The 16,375-nt window shown below is 44.6% G+C and overlaps 1 protein-coding gene across 20 annotated transcripts; it reads right to left on the bottom strand.

Moving 5' to 3' along the window:
• Positions 1 to 281: 281 nt before the first annotated feature.
• Positions 282 to 13,060, bottom strand: LOC136467943 (serine/threonine-protein kinase PCRK1-like). 20 transcript variants are annotated; one of them, XM_066466770.1, is made up of 12 exons: positions 9,116 to 13,060; positions 8,283 to 8,363; positions 7,903 to 8,016; positions 7,411 to 7,536; positions 5,246 to 5,325; positions 4,900 to 5,153; positions 4,607 to 4,816; positions 4,209 to 4,459; positions 3,147 to 3,526; positions 2,268 to 2,528; positions 1,962 to 2,084; positions 282 to 1,094 (listed from the first exon to the last, which is right to left on the bottom strand). In XM_066466770.1, the coding sequence occupies exons 9-12, from the start codon at positions 3,522 to 3,524 to the stop codon at positions 588 to 590; spliced, it is 1,269 nt and encodes a 422-aa protein (XP_066322867.1). In that variant the 5' UTR covers positions 3,525 to 3,526; positions 4,209 to 4,459; positions 4,607 to 4,816; positions 4,900 to 5,153; positions 5,246 to 5,325; positions 7,411 to 7,536; positions 7,903 to 8,016; positions 8,283 to 8,363; positions 9,116 to 13,060; the 3' UTR covers positions 282 to 587. The 20 variants fall into 20 exon arrangements, with proteins under 20 accessions (XP_066322867.1, XP_066322872.1, XP_066322874.1 ...); XM_066466775.1 differs by having other exon boundaries at positions 7,411 to 8,016; positions 9,116 to 9,188; positions 9,885 to 13,059; XM_066466777.1 differs by lacking the exon at positions 8,283 to 8,363 and having other exon boundaries at positions 7,411 to 8,016; positions 9,116 to 9,282; positions 9,885 to 9,963; positions 12,480 to 13,058.
• Between the last annotated feature and the right edge of the window lie 3,315 nt (positions 13,061 to 16,375).

The following is a 16,375-nucleotide window of genomic DNA, read 5'->3' as shown; positions in this document are numbered from 1 at the left end:
TAGAGCTTTTGCTAATCCGCTAGAGTTGCTCTAGTCTACTGGTTGTTGCTCTGACCTTAGTTGACTAACACGCTCGAGTTACATTTGAGGCCCTACTACCCTAGACTGATGGATCAAAGAAAGGGTTGGGGCTCTGCTATTGGAAGTAGCCATCCATGCTGGCAGAGTGGCAGAAGGGTGGACGAAAAAATGAGACCAGGACACCCTGGCCATCAGTCCAAAAATGCCTATTTTCTAATTCTACTGAAGGGATTCTCCCCAAAACGAAGAGCCAGCAGAAATTGCACTGAAAACACAAGGGGCCCCTCTAGATCACCATATCGCAGCTCACACATTGTGTTAACCACAGGAGTCAAAACCAGGTGAATTACACACAGCACTACTCTACACGAACGCCACCACTCAACTGTGCACCTTGTCTTTCTTTCTTTCTTCTTCTCGACTGGTATGCATCCATGAACTCACTCTATACCAACCAAGCACTACAAGATGGATGGTGGAACTGTTACCACCGTCTCTATGAACAGCTAGTGTACTTACAGCACCACCGGAGCAACGCCCCGCCTCCTCAGAGGTTCTTCGCGATCTCAGGCTTTCCAGCCCCGCCACACGATGTTCCGGCAGCCGAACCCGAACTCCCGGAGCCTCCTCCTCAGCGACCCTTTCTTGGCGCGCTTGGTGCCTGGCTCCGAGGCCGGGCTGCGGTAGTGCAGCAGCGGGGGCTCCGGCGGGCCGGTTCCAACGCTGTCCACGATCTTCTGGACCATGTCGTACACCTCGCTCATCTTGGGGCGGGACTTGGGCATCCGGACCAGGCACCGGTTTGCGACGCTGGACAGCTTCGTCATGGACTTGAGGTTGTAGTGCCCCTCCAGCTGTGGGTCGACGATGATGGGGAACCGCTTCACGTCCGAGATGTACGGCTTCACCCAGTCCAGAAGCTTCTGCTCGCTCTTTGGACGGTTCCGGTCGATGGGGCGGCGGCCTGTGATGAGCTCGTACAGAAGGACACCGTAGCTCCATATGTCGCTCTTCGCGGTGAGGCGTCCAGTCTGTATGTACTCTGGAGCTGCATAGCCTAGAGTTCCAACTACCTGTTCAAAATGAACCATAACAACAGAGGATGATAGTTAGATGGATGTTAACTTCAGACTGCTCTAGGAACTAACTAGAGAAATGGTATAGAGAGGACATAAACGTAAAACTATCAATAGCAAATTGTTATGGCAAAAGCAGTCTTTAATAATGTGCTGCTCTATTTGTTATCAAGAGGTGTACCAGGTCTTTCAAGACGCAGAGAGCTGTCTAGAAATACTATTGCTCTGGTCTTCCATTAAGCAATGAAATCCTACTTACCTGATTTTTTTGGCTGCAGAAAACTTTTTTTTTCAATATATAATCAGTAGGGGGCAACCCCTCCTGTTTCCTAAAAAACTTGCAACAAACAGTTTAAAATTGAATTCTCATAATCTGCAATTAGAAAAAAAAGAGGTGACTTCTGTAACCCCCCCACCCCCACCCTCCCGAATAATTTGGCTAGGAATACAGTGACATGGTACATTCTGAAGCTGGCCGAGAAAAAAAAGAGGCGATGTTTTCAAGTAATCAAACCTCTCTATTACTTCAATTCCATTCTCAAATTTTTTGACTCTGTTCTTCATGTCTGGTACTGAAACTAAATATATGCATTAAGAGGTTACTTGTGCAAGTAGTAAACAAAAATAATTCGTATCCAATTTCATTGCCACAAAAAGTCAACAATGTTATAGAATTACAACTCAAAGAGCTTACTAGTTGCCTATTTTTCTTCATCACAATTCTCTTTTATTCAAGCAATAACATATTTCATCACTTGAATACTGTCAGGATACTAGTACCTACTTACCAAAAGGATACAAAACACTATTCAATGGAAACACACTGCATGAATAAACTAACTGTCGGCTTGTAATTGTGCATACCGCTGTGGACACATGGGTCAGACCTTCTGCTGGTCCATGCCTAGCCAAACCAAAGTCTGACAATTTAGCATCCCAGTTTTCATCCAACAAAATGTTAGATGTTTTCAGGTCTCGGAAAATAACCTGCATGAATATCTTAAATTTAGAGGGTAGATATAACTTATGGAACAGTTAAAGCATACTGCAACGTTTGGTATTTCATTTATTCTTGTGCGAGGTACAGATGCAGAGGGATGCTATTGTCCCACAGATGTTTCAGATTGTGCAAGTGTTATGGTCTCCATGATCATAAAGTAAATGAGTTACCTGGAATTCCATTTCTTCATGCAGATATTTCAGTCCCCGGGCAGAATCAAGAGCTACTTTTAGTCTCATTGGCCATGACAGAGTAGAAGTTGACCTACTCGACAAGTGATCATCCACACTTCCATTAGGCATATATTCATACACTAGAAGCCGTTGTACTCCCCTCTCATCATCATCAGCACAGTAGCCTATTAGTTTAACTAGGTTTGGATGGTCCACAATTCCAAGCACATTCATCTCTGTTAACCACTCCTTCTGCCCCTGGAGAAAGATCATATTTTATTAGAATCAGTACAGGAAGCTAGACCTAGATTCCAGCATAAGTGACTTCAAAATGACTCATCAAGCATGTGGGATTGAAAGGATTTCGAGGTATGCTTGGCTTTCTATTTTGTCTACTAGCGTTTTCTACTTTTCTATATGGCAACAGTTGACTCACTAAACCTAGAACAATGAGCATGGAACTGTAAATGCAAGAAAAGTAAAATAAATTAGTGTGCCTTCCCTGAAGCAGGTGAACCTACTTGATGGTTTCTTTCCTGAAGAAATGATGACTGAAAATTTTTGGTTTATTTCCGCTATGCTGAGTTTGACAATACATAACTAGGTCCAAATAAGACTGCTGATAGATTTTCTACAGAATGACGATGGCAACAATAGCATTTGTATGGAGCTATACTTTAATAACTTCAAGAGCATTCAACAGTAACCAGACTAGCTTGCTAGTTTTAAATGGTAGGGAATGTAAAGATGGTGAGAACTGGCAAAAACTACGGCAGCTTGTGTTGTAAACTCTAATTATTTTCTACTTGATACAAAGATACGCAGCTCTCATACATATTCTTGGGAAAAAAAGAAAAGATGGTAATAAACACTTGCCTGAAGTCCTTTACGATTCAACTGCTTAACAGCGATCTCAATTCGTTCACTCGGTTCGTCAGAGGTCTTGATGACACCCCTGTACACACAGCCAAAGCCACCCTCACCAACCATGAGAGACCGGCTGAAGTTGCGTGTGGCACTCTTCAATTCAGCAAAGGAGAACACCCTCAGGTTAGACGGGCGGTCAGTGAAGCTGGGATACTGCGTCCTCCTTATTGACTCAGCACTCATGTCGGAAACATTCAAGGAGGTGAAGTCTGAACCGGAGCGTACATCCCGCTCAGTAGATGTTGTGCTCATGGACCGTACAGAGGCCGACTTAGTGACAGGATCCTTCTCTTTGGCGTCTCCATGCAAGAAAGGCAGGCACCTCATTGCTGCAATGCAGTGGGAATCAATTAGTGCTTCCCCTCACAAAACACAAATGTAGATTACATAATTGGGGTCATGCAAAATAATGTTTCGGCAACAGGTGGTGTGGGACAAGAACAGGCAACCAAGTTCAGATATTTTTTTCAGATGGTAAAAATGCTTGGAATTTTTTAGATGCAGCAAGTGGAGATAAATTGACATGATTACTAGTACTCCGCAAACGAATGAAAGCTGAAGTGAGAACCTAATTGGCTCTGTAGGCAGCGACCATGGCTGTTCAACTGTAACAGATTTGATAAAAAGGGGGGAGAGTCTTTAATCAGTACAAAACCCAAAGAAACCTCAAATTCAGACAGCGCCGGGCCAAAAACCACGCCTTTAATTTGGACTGAGGTAGCAGAATATATGCGCAAGAGTTCGGCAACAGTGACGAGGAGAGCAGCGCAAGACAGCAGGCACGAGGGGAGCGCAATAGCATCAGTCATGAAACAACCCTAAGACTAAGAATCAAACCAGGAACTACGAACAACCTTAAATCCCACCGAATCAACCTTAATTAACCCCAAGCCTGGAACCGGCGCTTGATCTCCACGAAAACCAGTGAGAACGGACAGGACACGACGAAGCATAAGGAGAACTAGAGCAGAAAGCATGGAAAAAAGAGAGGCCTTTACAGCAGCAGCAAACCTTGCCTATCTTGCGGCGGCGGGGCTGATCGATCCGGGGGGAGTGGAGACGCCCGGCCCGGCGGTGTCCCGTGGACGGAGGGGAGCTCCGATCCGGGACTCAGGGACAGGGAGCACACGGCAGCAGCAGCAGCAACGGCGGTCAAAGCTGGGAGCTTGTCTGAAACGGGAAGAAAGGTGGCTTTCTCCTCCGCTCTGCCTCTCCTCCTGCGAGGCTGAGGCTCGGGCTCCGCAGTGTCACCAACCAAGAAGCTGCGAGGCAAAGACCATTCCTTCGTTTTATAATACTAGTGGATTGGCGCGCGATTCCGCGCGCTCGCGCGGTAGCACGTTAAGAGGTTATACAGGTCTATTGAAATATATTACAGGGATAAGTATTTTATAGTAGGAAAGCTATACACGGTAGCTGATCTCTAAGCCGGTGTACACAAATAGTTGTCTTCGGTGGTAGTAGCGCTGTCGATGTGTGGTGGTGCTGGTGAAGGTCTGGTGATAGGCGATGCATGATGATGCTGATGTACATCATTCTTCTGTTGCATTCATCCAATCCCAGCGGTTGCCTGCTAGGCTCGGCGTTTCTGTCTGCAGTCTGGTTGAGATGTATTTTTGCTGAAAGCATAGGCATCCATTGTTTCTGAATACGTGAGGTAGCGGTAGTAGATGGGACACATAGCTGGATGTTAGAAGCGTACCTTGTTGGTTTCGTAGTATCCATGCAGCTTTTGCACGTTTTTGTGGTAGTAGTCTATGGTAAGGGTTAGTTCATCCAGTGGATTGCATAGTTCCTGTGACTGTGGTATATGAGCTGCTGCCTGTCTAAACTCGGTTGGAAGAGATGAGATTAACTGGTGTGTGAGGTCGGCATTAGTTTTGACCAGATGGTTGGGGCGATGACTTGAGGCCCCTGGCTGTCATCCCACCCATCCAGGAAACCAATGAGCAGCGCCTATACATGACGAATACCACACAACAGCAATTAAGTTCATATGACAGTCTCAGGATAACATGTAAGAAAGGCAAATGAAGAGGATAACTCACCCAAAGGATGAACTGAACTTGGAAGGTGTTCTCTACAGGATTGAGAAAGTGTTGCTCCTAGATCAGCAAGGGAGCCCAACCTAGAAATATAGACATATCATAACTGGATTGGAAAATAGCATGGAGATCTAAACAGTAGAATTGTTTTGTTGTGTGATGAAGTCGATAAATACAGGATAATACCTCTGAAGGCCATTTAAGGTTTGGGTGGTTCAGTAAACAAAGTTTGTGCGAAGCACTCTAAAAATAAATGCTTCAGGGTGGTAAGGTGTAGAAATAACACATTAAAATGAAAAAGGGAAATTCCATATAGAAAACAGGGGAAAAACAAGTATGAACCTGTCAGTCATTTTTCCTTTGAATGTCATTATAATACCGAATGGGTGCTATACTGCAATTTCATTTTTTAAAAGAAGGGACTAATAGACAATACATCCATGTGTAGAGTAAAAAATATTTGTAATTATAATCATCAGGACTAACAATAGGCAAGCACATCTATATCTGCGTTATGTAAATATGCCATGTCAATAAGCTGCAACAAATCAGTTAATATTTGGTCAACTGAACATGTGGATGTGGGAAGCTAATCAGTCACCTAACTTGGAAGGCTTAGCAGCATGCTTCCTATTGTCCCGCTGACCATGTATATATTTGATTGTCAAATAAACAGAAGGATAAATAGATGGAATATTGATTAAACTAAGCTGAAGACATTTGCACAATCTGAGCTGCTAAACTCTTCTACATCTACCCCATGATGTTTAAAAAGCTAGTTATCTTTCTATTGTACTGAAGCTTTCTTCATTTACAGTTATAAAATAATAGTCTACTAATCATGTATGTGCTTATTTATGGGATCAGAGGTCAATAAATCTTAATAATTTGAATGTGCTCATCTACAATTGCCCCCAAGTAGCCACAATACAGCTGTAATTTTCTTATATGTAATTTATTTAGTGTCAATGTTAGAATAGACTTCATACTTTACCTGAGTAAGATAGATCTTTAGACAGTATATTGCTAAAAAAGATGGGAAATTTCAGCAGATATAATGGGAAATTTACAAGCAGCAGCTGCTTTTCGTATAGTGAACTGTGAGACTTTTGGCTGCAGCAGTGTTGCTTTTAAGAACACCCGAACAAGCCGAGTAATAATGCATAGTGGTAGTATCTTGCCTGGGAACGTACTATATTGGTAAGCATAAATGGTTGATAGAACTACATGAAAATAGGCATTGCAATAGAAATACACGTGGAATTTGGGTATCATAAATGAATGGTAGAAGTACAAGAATGTAGCTGTAGATTTTCTATAGTCCTCTTATCTTCTTCTATGAGTAGTAGCTGATCATGCCTTGAAATTACATAGGTCATAATGCACAGCAAAAGAGTTGTCAACGCATTTGTTGAGACCACTATGTTTGGAGTCATCCATGGCTGAAATTACCTCTTTGGCCAAGTATCTATGACTAAGATTGGTTTGGCAAGTGTTGCTGTGCTGTATTAAAAGCCCTGTACATGGTACTGTTTTTTTGCTTCCAACATTTCCAAAGGAAGTGTAGCCTAAATGTTGAGTAAAAACCATTGCACCAGAACTATGCAACTCGGTTTGGATGGTGCTAAGTGAGCTGAAAGCACAACTCATATGTCAAACGAGCTGTAGCCTGAATGTTATAAGGTGTACTAAACTGGGTATCTTTGATGATGAAACACATGGTTTACCACTGTGCATATAGAGTAGGGAGAGGTTAATTTTACAATCCTATGACATAAAGGCTACGAATCTGACAAAGAGAACCACACTGTAATTTTAATTCTAGTGTACTTTGAGCTCACTCTATTCCTCTTTGTTGTACCAAGCATTCGATGAGGTGATATGAAAATGTCAATGAAAACTAAGGTACCTATTATCAGAAAACTAAACATTCTTAAGATTTAGTTGGGATTAATCCATTCCTTTTTATAGAAAAATAGTTTTGGAGCAAAGAAGATTTGATTTGAACATAATTTGTGCGGTTGTGCTATTATATGTGATATGGTAAAGCCATGGCACAACCTTCAACTGGACTCTAGGACGGAAGGCTTACTGAAATAAGACAAGCAGTATACAGATGATGCTAAGTAGCATCAAATTTAAGAATTATACAGATTGGAAATTCTCACCTTGAATTCTTCGGAAGTGAGCTTTGAGATTTATACAAATTGGAAATTGTCACCTCCAATATGGACACGATATGTGTTATCAGAGGAAAGTGGCTGCAGAATGTCCAAAAAAGCTAACTGTTCTATCTGTACCAAATGGCAAAAAAATAAGATCATAAAAAGCGAGGCCATAAAAAATAGTTACGAGCAGGAGAAAGCTCTCAGTTATATTACGACAGGCAGATGGAATTCCAAGAATTGAGAAGGAAAGGAAAAAATATGGCACACTGATTAACCATTCGGGAACAATAACTGCATAGAAATTATCTTGTATTGATAAAGCCCAGGGGCATAGCACTGGTCTTCATCAACTGATAAAGCCCAACTCAGATAAGAAATGATCAGTCCCGTGCAGCAATACATGTGTAACAAAACAGTGCATTGAACCGTGAGGAGGTGTGGGTCAAAAACCAAAGGACAGAGCAAGACGTAGGATCTGAAAGAATATTTTACCTCCTTCTTATGAGCAGCACCAGCTAGTAACTTTCCATCCAAAGAGAAGTGACAGCAAATAAACAATCTTGCTGTCACCCGTACGGTTGGTACCAACTTTATTCAAAGAAATGCCTAAAGAATTAAAAGTGGGGTCATGTGAGTCGTTGATAGTGGCCAGGGTGGTAAACCGTAAGGTACTTCCCTTCATGATAGGAATTTGTTAAATTACCCTACACGTACACCTTCTAACAATTTTCATGTGTAAGCACATTTATTCTGAGGCTATAACACCTAGGGCCTGTTTGGAACGCAGGAATTTCACAGGAATTGCGCAGGAATTCTACAGGAATCAGTTCATTTTCACAGGGAAAAATCCCGCATTCCAAACAGGCCCTTACCATTTACGCACTCCGGATTGAGCTATGAAGACCCTTATTCACAGTAAAAAATCCCGCGTTCCCAGCCTTGATTGTCGTTGTCTGAGGTGTCCATTGAGGAATTGTTATAAGTGTCTCCACAGATGTAAACATGTTGTGAGGCTGATGATGTTGATAAGTAAACGGCTAAGGTTGTGCAAATTAAATTTAGAGATTAGGCTTTTGTAGAGTAGGCCAATAATAGGGTTATAAGTCGCCTCCTGCATAGGGATAAGTACATATGGAATGTGTGGTCACTGGAAGTGTGAACGACATCAGAAGAGTTGCAATACTGCTGAGCAATAAGTTACAGAGGCAGTAATGCGCAAGCGTAAAGCACTAAAGTCATCGTTTTTTTAGAGGTTACCATAGCAGTAAGGCAGAACGTTAAATTGCTATTCTCATCGCTTTTTTAAAAGCTACCATTAGAACATGACTCCTTAAAACACATTAGAACCATTCTTAGGCTCCTCAATCTTGGTACCAACCAGATCAAGAAGGTCCCTTTGAGGGTTGTTTATGGATATCTATTTCATGTAACCACGTAATATTTCAAGCAAATGGAAGGTCATAACAAAATAAGAAAAACTGTGTAGAAGATAAAGAAAAAGCAGGTGTGTCACTAATCACTTTCTGGAGAGCTGATTTTTTCACAAGGGCTTGACATGTTATTAACGATGTCATTCTAGCTTGCGCCGAAAGCGTAAAACCTGATGATCTCAAGAACGGAGAATTCGTAACAAGGCCATGTGACGCTGACAGGAACTCTACGAAATAAGAGCCTGTGAAGAATTATAATGGAGAGAAGCACATACCTTTCATTTCTGGCTTTTTCACTTTGTTGTTGCGAAATCCTCCACCAGACCACCGACAACTTATTTTCATAAGCTGGAACCCGAGTTTGCTTTAGCCCCAAATGAGAAAACATAGTGATACAGGCATGGGAAAATTTTGAGGCGCATCACTGTATAGGGACAAACTACTAACCATGTGAGAGAAACACCAAGTTAGGACATTGCGGCAGAATTCAGCAAGACAATTGTCACTTTTAAGAACATTGTGCTTCCTCTGGGATACTAAGGCACTATTTTTTTCCCCTGTAGCTTTACATTCAGGACTTCTAATAAAAAAATGCATTGAAGCTAGAATTGCAGACACTAAAATTAACATATCCTAGATAGTATTAGTATGCTAAGCAGATGGTCCTTTTTTATAGCGGGAAAAGGATTTTTTTAGCCTGATAGTCGTACTTCTATTTGTGGTTAACAATGATCAAATAATGAGCCTAATTTCATTTGAAGCACTGTGGTTTGAATAGCTAATGAGCAGACCCTAGCAAATTTACAACATTACTTTTAAAAATCTCACAAAGTAGTAAAACAACATCCTATTCTGGTAACATAAGGTAACTTAGATCAATATAAGGAATCAAAACAGAACCCTTTTTTTTCTAACCAGGAAAACAGCAGGGGAAGCCCCCACTGTTAGATGACATGAGACTGAATTTTTTGTACTTAGTATGAACACCATGCATTGAAAAGAAGCATTCCTTACTACAAATGAGGCATTAAGCAAGTTGCCAACCTGTAAATCAATCACCTTGTGCTTGCCGTCCCTAGCACAGTTTTCTCCGCGGACACCTTTTAGTCTGCACTGTTTTCATCTGACATCATATTTTAAAGGGAGGAGGGTCAGTCGAAAATGAAAAAAAAGAAAAAGTAGCAGACTATCAGAAAAATTGGTTTGAAAAGGCTCTGAACCAATTAATCGCAGGAACTATCCTATCATAATGTGTTACAATGGGACAACATGAAAAAACAAAATGGATTATCTTGTAAGCAAAATTTAGAAAAATTAACAGTACTGTGTATGGTATAAAAGTCCCCAAATAAGTGCAATAGCTATTTAACATTCAGCAATAAATGGGCATATTTACAAAGGCTGAACACATATATGTATACTTGCAGCAACAGTGCTCTGCAAAGGAAGCAGATTCAGCACAACCTGTGCACACATAAAAAAACAATTACATAAATTAGGCGGAACACATAAAATTAGTCAGAACAAATGAAATCATGTATTAACTGGTGCTAGAACAGATGGAGCCAGGTCGATGCTCTACGCTATTCATTTTAGGTCTTATTCGGTTGCACATCGCATAGTGCAATAAAAAAAGTGTACATGAACTGCCTCAATGTGAAATCAAAGTTTCAAAATTCATAAACTTGGGAACACACCTACAATCAAAAGTTGGCAGATATTTAGATATATCGTGAACACAAAATGAATTTGAAATAAAAGCAGAAGAATTGAATAGTCGATTTTATACACCATAGTCAGGCAAAAATTGCACCTACACAAGATCCACTACAGACCATTAGCAGACTGACTAACTGTACAGAATTTGTTGTGAGACCAATAATTCAATGACCACATTACTTGTTAACAGTCCAATGCTGAGGATCCGAGCGGTCGCGTCGCCAGGAGCAGCTCGCGGTCGTCAAGCACAGGGAGTTAGGGTTTCGTGGAGCACATGCGGACCAGCGGGAGCAGTCAGCGCCGTGGGGAAGCCACGCCGGCAGCCACCGGTGGTGCCTGCTAGCGTCGTGCCATGGTGGGGACGGCTGCCGCCGGGGTCCACGAGCGCCGCCGGGCACCAAACCGGCTGCGCCGTCGCCCAGGCAGCGCGCCGCGCGGCTCTCCTCTCCCTCTCCCCCGGCGTCGCGGCGTGCCTGCCGGGCCCCAGCACCGTCGGGAGCGGCCTAGGCGGCGTGGTGCGGGAAGACGTCGGGGTCGGGAAGAGAAACATCGGGAAGAGTATGGGCCGAGGACGGAAGAAGCTGGAATCCTGACTATGATTCTGTAGACAAGCTAGGAGGGAACGGTCGTAACACAAGAAATCTGTGGAGAAGCTGGAGAAAGCCCACAGTGTAATCCGAAGCCGATTCTAGAAAATTCTTGCTGGGGGCCTAGGCCGTCGGATCGGGAGATCTAACGGTCAAAAAAATTTCTGCCGATGTGGACACGGCTTCCATCTCAGGAGCTAATGGGTTTTGTAACATAAAAGGGAGAATAATGCTTTGCTAATGCCATGGATCCGCAGAGACGGAACAAAGAGATCTATTTTCATTACATGGCAACCAAAGCATGGACATATTAGCAATTCAGACACATGATTCATAGGAAACATCTGTCAGCTCAGGAAAGATCATAGAAGAATGGTAGCAGGACAAGACCAAAACTACTAACCATGTGAGAGAAACACCAAGTTAGGACATTGCGGCAGAATTCAGCAAGACAATTGTCACTTTTAAGAACATTGTGCTTCCTCTGGGATACTAAGCCACTATTTTTTTTCCCTGAAGCTTTACATTCAGGACAACTTCTAATAAAAAAATGCATTGAAGCTAGAATTGCAGACACTAAAATTAACATATCCTAGATAGTATTAGTATGTTAAGCAGATGGTCCTTTTTTATAGCGGGAAAAGGAATTTTTTAGCCTGATAGTCGTACTTCTATTTGTGGTTAACAATGATCAAATAATGAGCCTAATTTCATTTGAAGCACTGTGGTTTGAATAGCTAATGAGCAGACCCTAGCAAATTTACAACATTACTTTCTAAAATCTCACAAAGGCGCATACATAGGTGCTGATTTGGGTACAGGACACTGCAGAAATGCGATGGTCGCAGCCAGAACGCACAGCACAGGTCGGAGACTGCAGACTACGGAGGTTCTAAATGGAGGATTGCCCTCAGGCAAGGAGAGGAGACCAAGCAGCACGGTGCAGCAGGAGCCAAATCGGTTACCAAACTGCAATCCACCAAAATAAAATACAGATTCACCAAATCAAATGTAGATGGACCAAATCAATCTAAAAACGCATCAATTAAAAGCATAAATGAGATGAACACACCCGCCCCGCGCCACAGCGCTGTTCGGCCGTTCCGCCTCCTCAAGCCACCACATGGTCGGTCCTGCCAGGGAGAGGTCCAGGAGGATGGCTCTTTCCACCCGTATGTCGGGGCGTAGAGGAAAAGGCGGAGCGAGGGGAGGTGAAGCGAGCGGGCCTCACGGGGCCAAGCTCGTTCGCTGCACGGCGCCGACATCGGACTGGGGAGAGGGGATCTGGAGGAGGAGGCATGGGAGGAAGTAGGAGAAGAAGACGGTGACGTACCGGCAGATGCAACCGCCGATCTGAGCCGCCGCCGCTAGGGTTTGGTCGAGCGCACGCGGACCGCCGGGAGGAGGCAACGCTGGGGGCACCCACGCCAGCGGCCAGCCGCCGTCGGGGCCCGATCGCGCCGCGCCGTGGCCGGGGACAACGACGGCCGGTGGCCACGCACGGCGCCGTGCCGCAGGCCGGGAGCACCGTCGCGCCCCGCCAGCGCCTGGAGCAGTGAGCCGGCAGTGCTGGCACAGCCAGCACGCTGGGGGAGGAGGAGGGCGGCCGCTGCCGCGGCCCGCTCGCGCAGGTGGCCGTTGCCCTAGCCGCGTTGGGAGAGGTCGGGAGAGAGAGAGCGAAGAGGAGAGAGCGGAGGGGGAGAGAAGAAGCGTCGGAAGGAAAAGCAGAAGCTGGGTATATATTTGTTTGGCTGGATTCGGACGAGAAGCCGGAGAAGCTGAATAGAAGCAGAAGAATTGGAGAAGCACGAGAAGCCGCTTCCCATCAAATCCGCTCCAAACGATCTGGACCGTCCATCACAAGATCTAACGTGTGCGAAGATCTGGGGCGACGTGGAGGGTGGCTCCGGTCGAGGAGCTGGCCATCTTTTTGGCTTTTAAATACTACTACCTACCTCTCCGGTATTTCTAGTAAATAGTATTTATATTTATAACTCTAAATTAATTTATTATAAAAATATATCTCATAATTAATTTAATGATATTTATTTGATATTATAAATATTTATAATTTTTAATTATAATTGGTCAAATTTGAAGTACTAAACTATGACACTGTTCTAAAATTGTATTTTTTTTTCGGACGAAGGGAGTATATCACATTGTTTGTTTAGGGATAATTAACTTTTTACCATAGTAACGGACGACACATCCTCAAATAGCAGCTTTAGGTTTGGAGCTATGCATTTAGCAGCAGAGAGAGAAAAACAATACATATTTACCACTTTTGCTCGTGTGGCACGCCAGCTCGGATCCGAGTCAGCAACCCCATGCGAAAAGTCAGTCATACCCCTCCCCTCATTGCCATAGATTAAAGGATGGACGTCTCAGGATAGCCACAGACAGAGATACGTATACTTGTATTTTTAAAATATTTATTTTTTATTTTGCAAAGGAAAAAAGAACGTATATGACATCATCATGATGTCCACTGTTGTACAAACAGATAAGCAAGCAGGCAGTGCTACTCGCACCACACGCTCGCATCCAACGTCGCCGCTCCCTGTAGAAAACTCCACTGTCGTCGCCTGTACAGCATGCGCAGGTGCCGATCTCCTCTGTCCTAGCCTAGATCCGGCGCTAGGGAATGCAGATCTGGTGGTTCGCCACCCTGGTCACCGTGGAGGAAGCCGCTGTAGTCGTCGATTCGCGTCGTTTTCGGCGGAGTCAGGGGCTCAGGTGAGGCCCCTTCCCCATGGCGCGCTCAAGCCGGTGAGGGCGTGACCCCCACCCTCGTCTGAGGAGGAGGATTCCGCGCTGCCGCGCTCGCGGCTGGGCCCGACGTGGCCGTTCAGGAGGGATCGAGCGGAGGCCCCGTGCGGAACTCGGAGCCAAGTCGGACGGAGGCCGGGATGACAGTTGGCGGCGTCACCGGCGTGCAGTCGACGTCGGAGCACTACAGCCGGCTGAGGTGGAGGAGGCGGGACGGCAAGCTCCGGGACGTTGACGGCGTGGCTGCTCGAGGCTTCGCCACTCGCGTGCGGGGTAGGCGCGTCGGAGCGGAGCGGCATGCCGCTATCGTCGGTGGATAGCGGCTCCGTCTCCTCCTCAAGCCCGGCACGGTGGAGGCCGTGCTCCTGCGCGTGCTCCAGGTGCCGCCATGTTCGTCGTCGGCGTCGGGTGCGGCCGTGGACCAGCAGGCCGTGGCCCTGGCTGCCTCGCCCCTCCACTTTCCCTATGTTCTGTCAGCCGCCGCCATGGACCCCATCGTCAGCCATGGCCGGAGCTCGAGCGAGGAAGGGATAGAGATAGAAGAAATAGATGAGGGACAAAAATATTATTTTTAATGGCTGGTCTATGCTGTCAGGTCAAGTTGGCGTGCCACGTCAGTGAAAATGGCAAGAATGTATCCAATGTTCTTTCTCTCGATGGTAAATATGTAAGAACAATTTTAAGAGTGCTATATGAAGAGGTGACATCTGTTATACGTCCTGTTCACTTGGCTTATAAGTCGTATTTTTTCAGTCAACGAACAGTATTTTTCTCTCATAATAAATCAGTCAACGGTACTTTCAGCCATGGTTTATCAACCAAACGAACACTGCAATAATAGTAAAAAGTAAAATATCCCGTTTGTTTACGCTCAGATTTTCTTTTCCCTCACTTTGTCCGCGAACGCAGCACGCAGGTGAGAAGATGACGGGCGGGCGGGGCGAGGACGGAGGAAGGAGGAAGAATTCCTTCCTGGTCGTCACGGGGAGTAGAGATGAGGGTGACGGGAGGAGCACGAGGGCAGGGAGGTCAGGTGGGAGATGGATCGCCGGACGCAACAAATTTATTGCAGTCCGCTCGATCTGTCCGCGCCGCGCAGGCGAGGCACGAGAGAGAGAGCAGCCAACGTTGTAGGGTCGCTGCTGCTTTTCCATTTCTTTGGCATTTCTTTTTGGCATGTTTCTGTAGGAAGCCTGCCTACCTTTTTTTGGTTGTTGAGAAAAAGGCTACTAGTATAAAAAATGTTTTTTGTGGCGGCAGCGTCAGGAATTAAACAACTGCTCCGACTAACAACGGCTCCGTTCGGCTGACATGAAATCTGATCCGCTTTTTTTTTTTCTTCCTGTTTTTTTCTCCCAAATTCATCAGTAAACAGTAACTTTTTCCCGTCGCTACAGTATCTTTCGTGTCAGCCGAACGCAGCCAACGTCTTTGGCACGCCCTTCAAAGCAGCCGTTTACACGAAACCACACAACACCCATGGCACAACATGGCATCCGCACAATGTTTATGTACAAACCCTAAACATTTTTTTTTGAAACTACATTTGGATAGCCTGACTAAACTTCAGCACTTGTCACGTCGGATGTTTCATACTAATTAGAAACGTTAAATATAGATTAATTATAAAACTAATGGCATAAGCCATGACTAATTCGCATGACAAATCTATTAAACGTAATTAGCCCATGATTAGCGAATGTGATGCTACAGTAAACAAAAGATAGTCATAGATTACTTAGGCTTAATAAATTTGTCTCGTGAATTAGTCACGGCTTATACAATTAGTTTTATAATTAGCTCATGTTTAGTTCTCCTAATTGACATCCAGTATTCGATGGGACAGAGACTAATTGTCCTCCCTTCAACTATAAAAGGAAAGGACATGGGCCATTTAGAGGGGGGCACTCACGAAGAACAACGCCCTGTAACACACACATTTTCCTGCCGCCTGAGAGCAACGTCTCAAGCAGCCCACATCACACCTCGCCGAGACCTGGGACTGACTCCCTCTCTTACCTAGCTTGTAACCCCTATTACAAGCATTTCGGTGCAAGGAATATAAGATCGATCTCCCAGACTAGACGTAGGGCTCGAATTGCCCGAACCAGTATAAACCTTGTGTCTCTTTGCATCACCATCTGGAATCGGGAACACGTAGGATAAATTTACTAGTTGGTTGAGGACCTCCCGGTCCGAAACACCGACAAGTCCAGAAACCAACCAGCGAACAGGCTGTTACTCCAACAAGTAACCCATATGGACACCCATACCTAAAATGGGTAGCTAGAGATCTAAAATCGGTCTCCAACAGACTACCTGTATGGAAGATCTATTTTTGGTTGTCTGAGAGGCACAATCTAAATATAAGTATCATCTCTCCTAAAAATCTATTTGCAGAAATGATTATTTTTGGGTCATGTTGTTGGAGAAGATACTGACGGGGTATCGAACCAT

The sequence above is a fragment of the Miscanthus floridulus genome, chromosome 7, assembly GCF_019320115.1.
Source record: "Miscanthus floridulus cultivar M001 chromosome 7, ASM1932011v1, whole genome shotgun sequence".
NCBI classification, from domain to species: domain Eukaryota; kingdom Viridiplantae; phylum Streptophyta; class Magnoliopsida; order Poales; family Poaceae; genus Miscanthus; species Miscanthus floridulus.
Note: the sequence above shows the minus strand (reverse complement) of the source record. Positions and strands in the feature narration are given on the sequence as shown.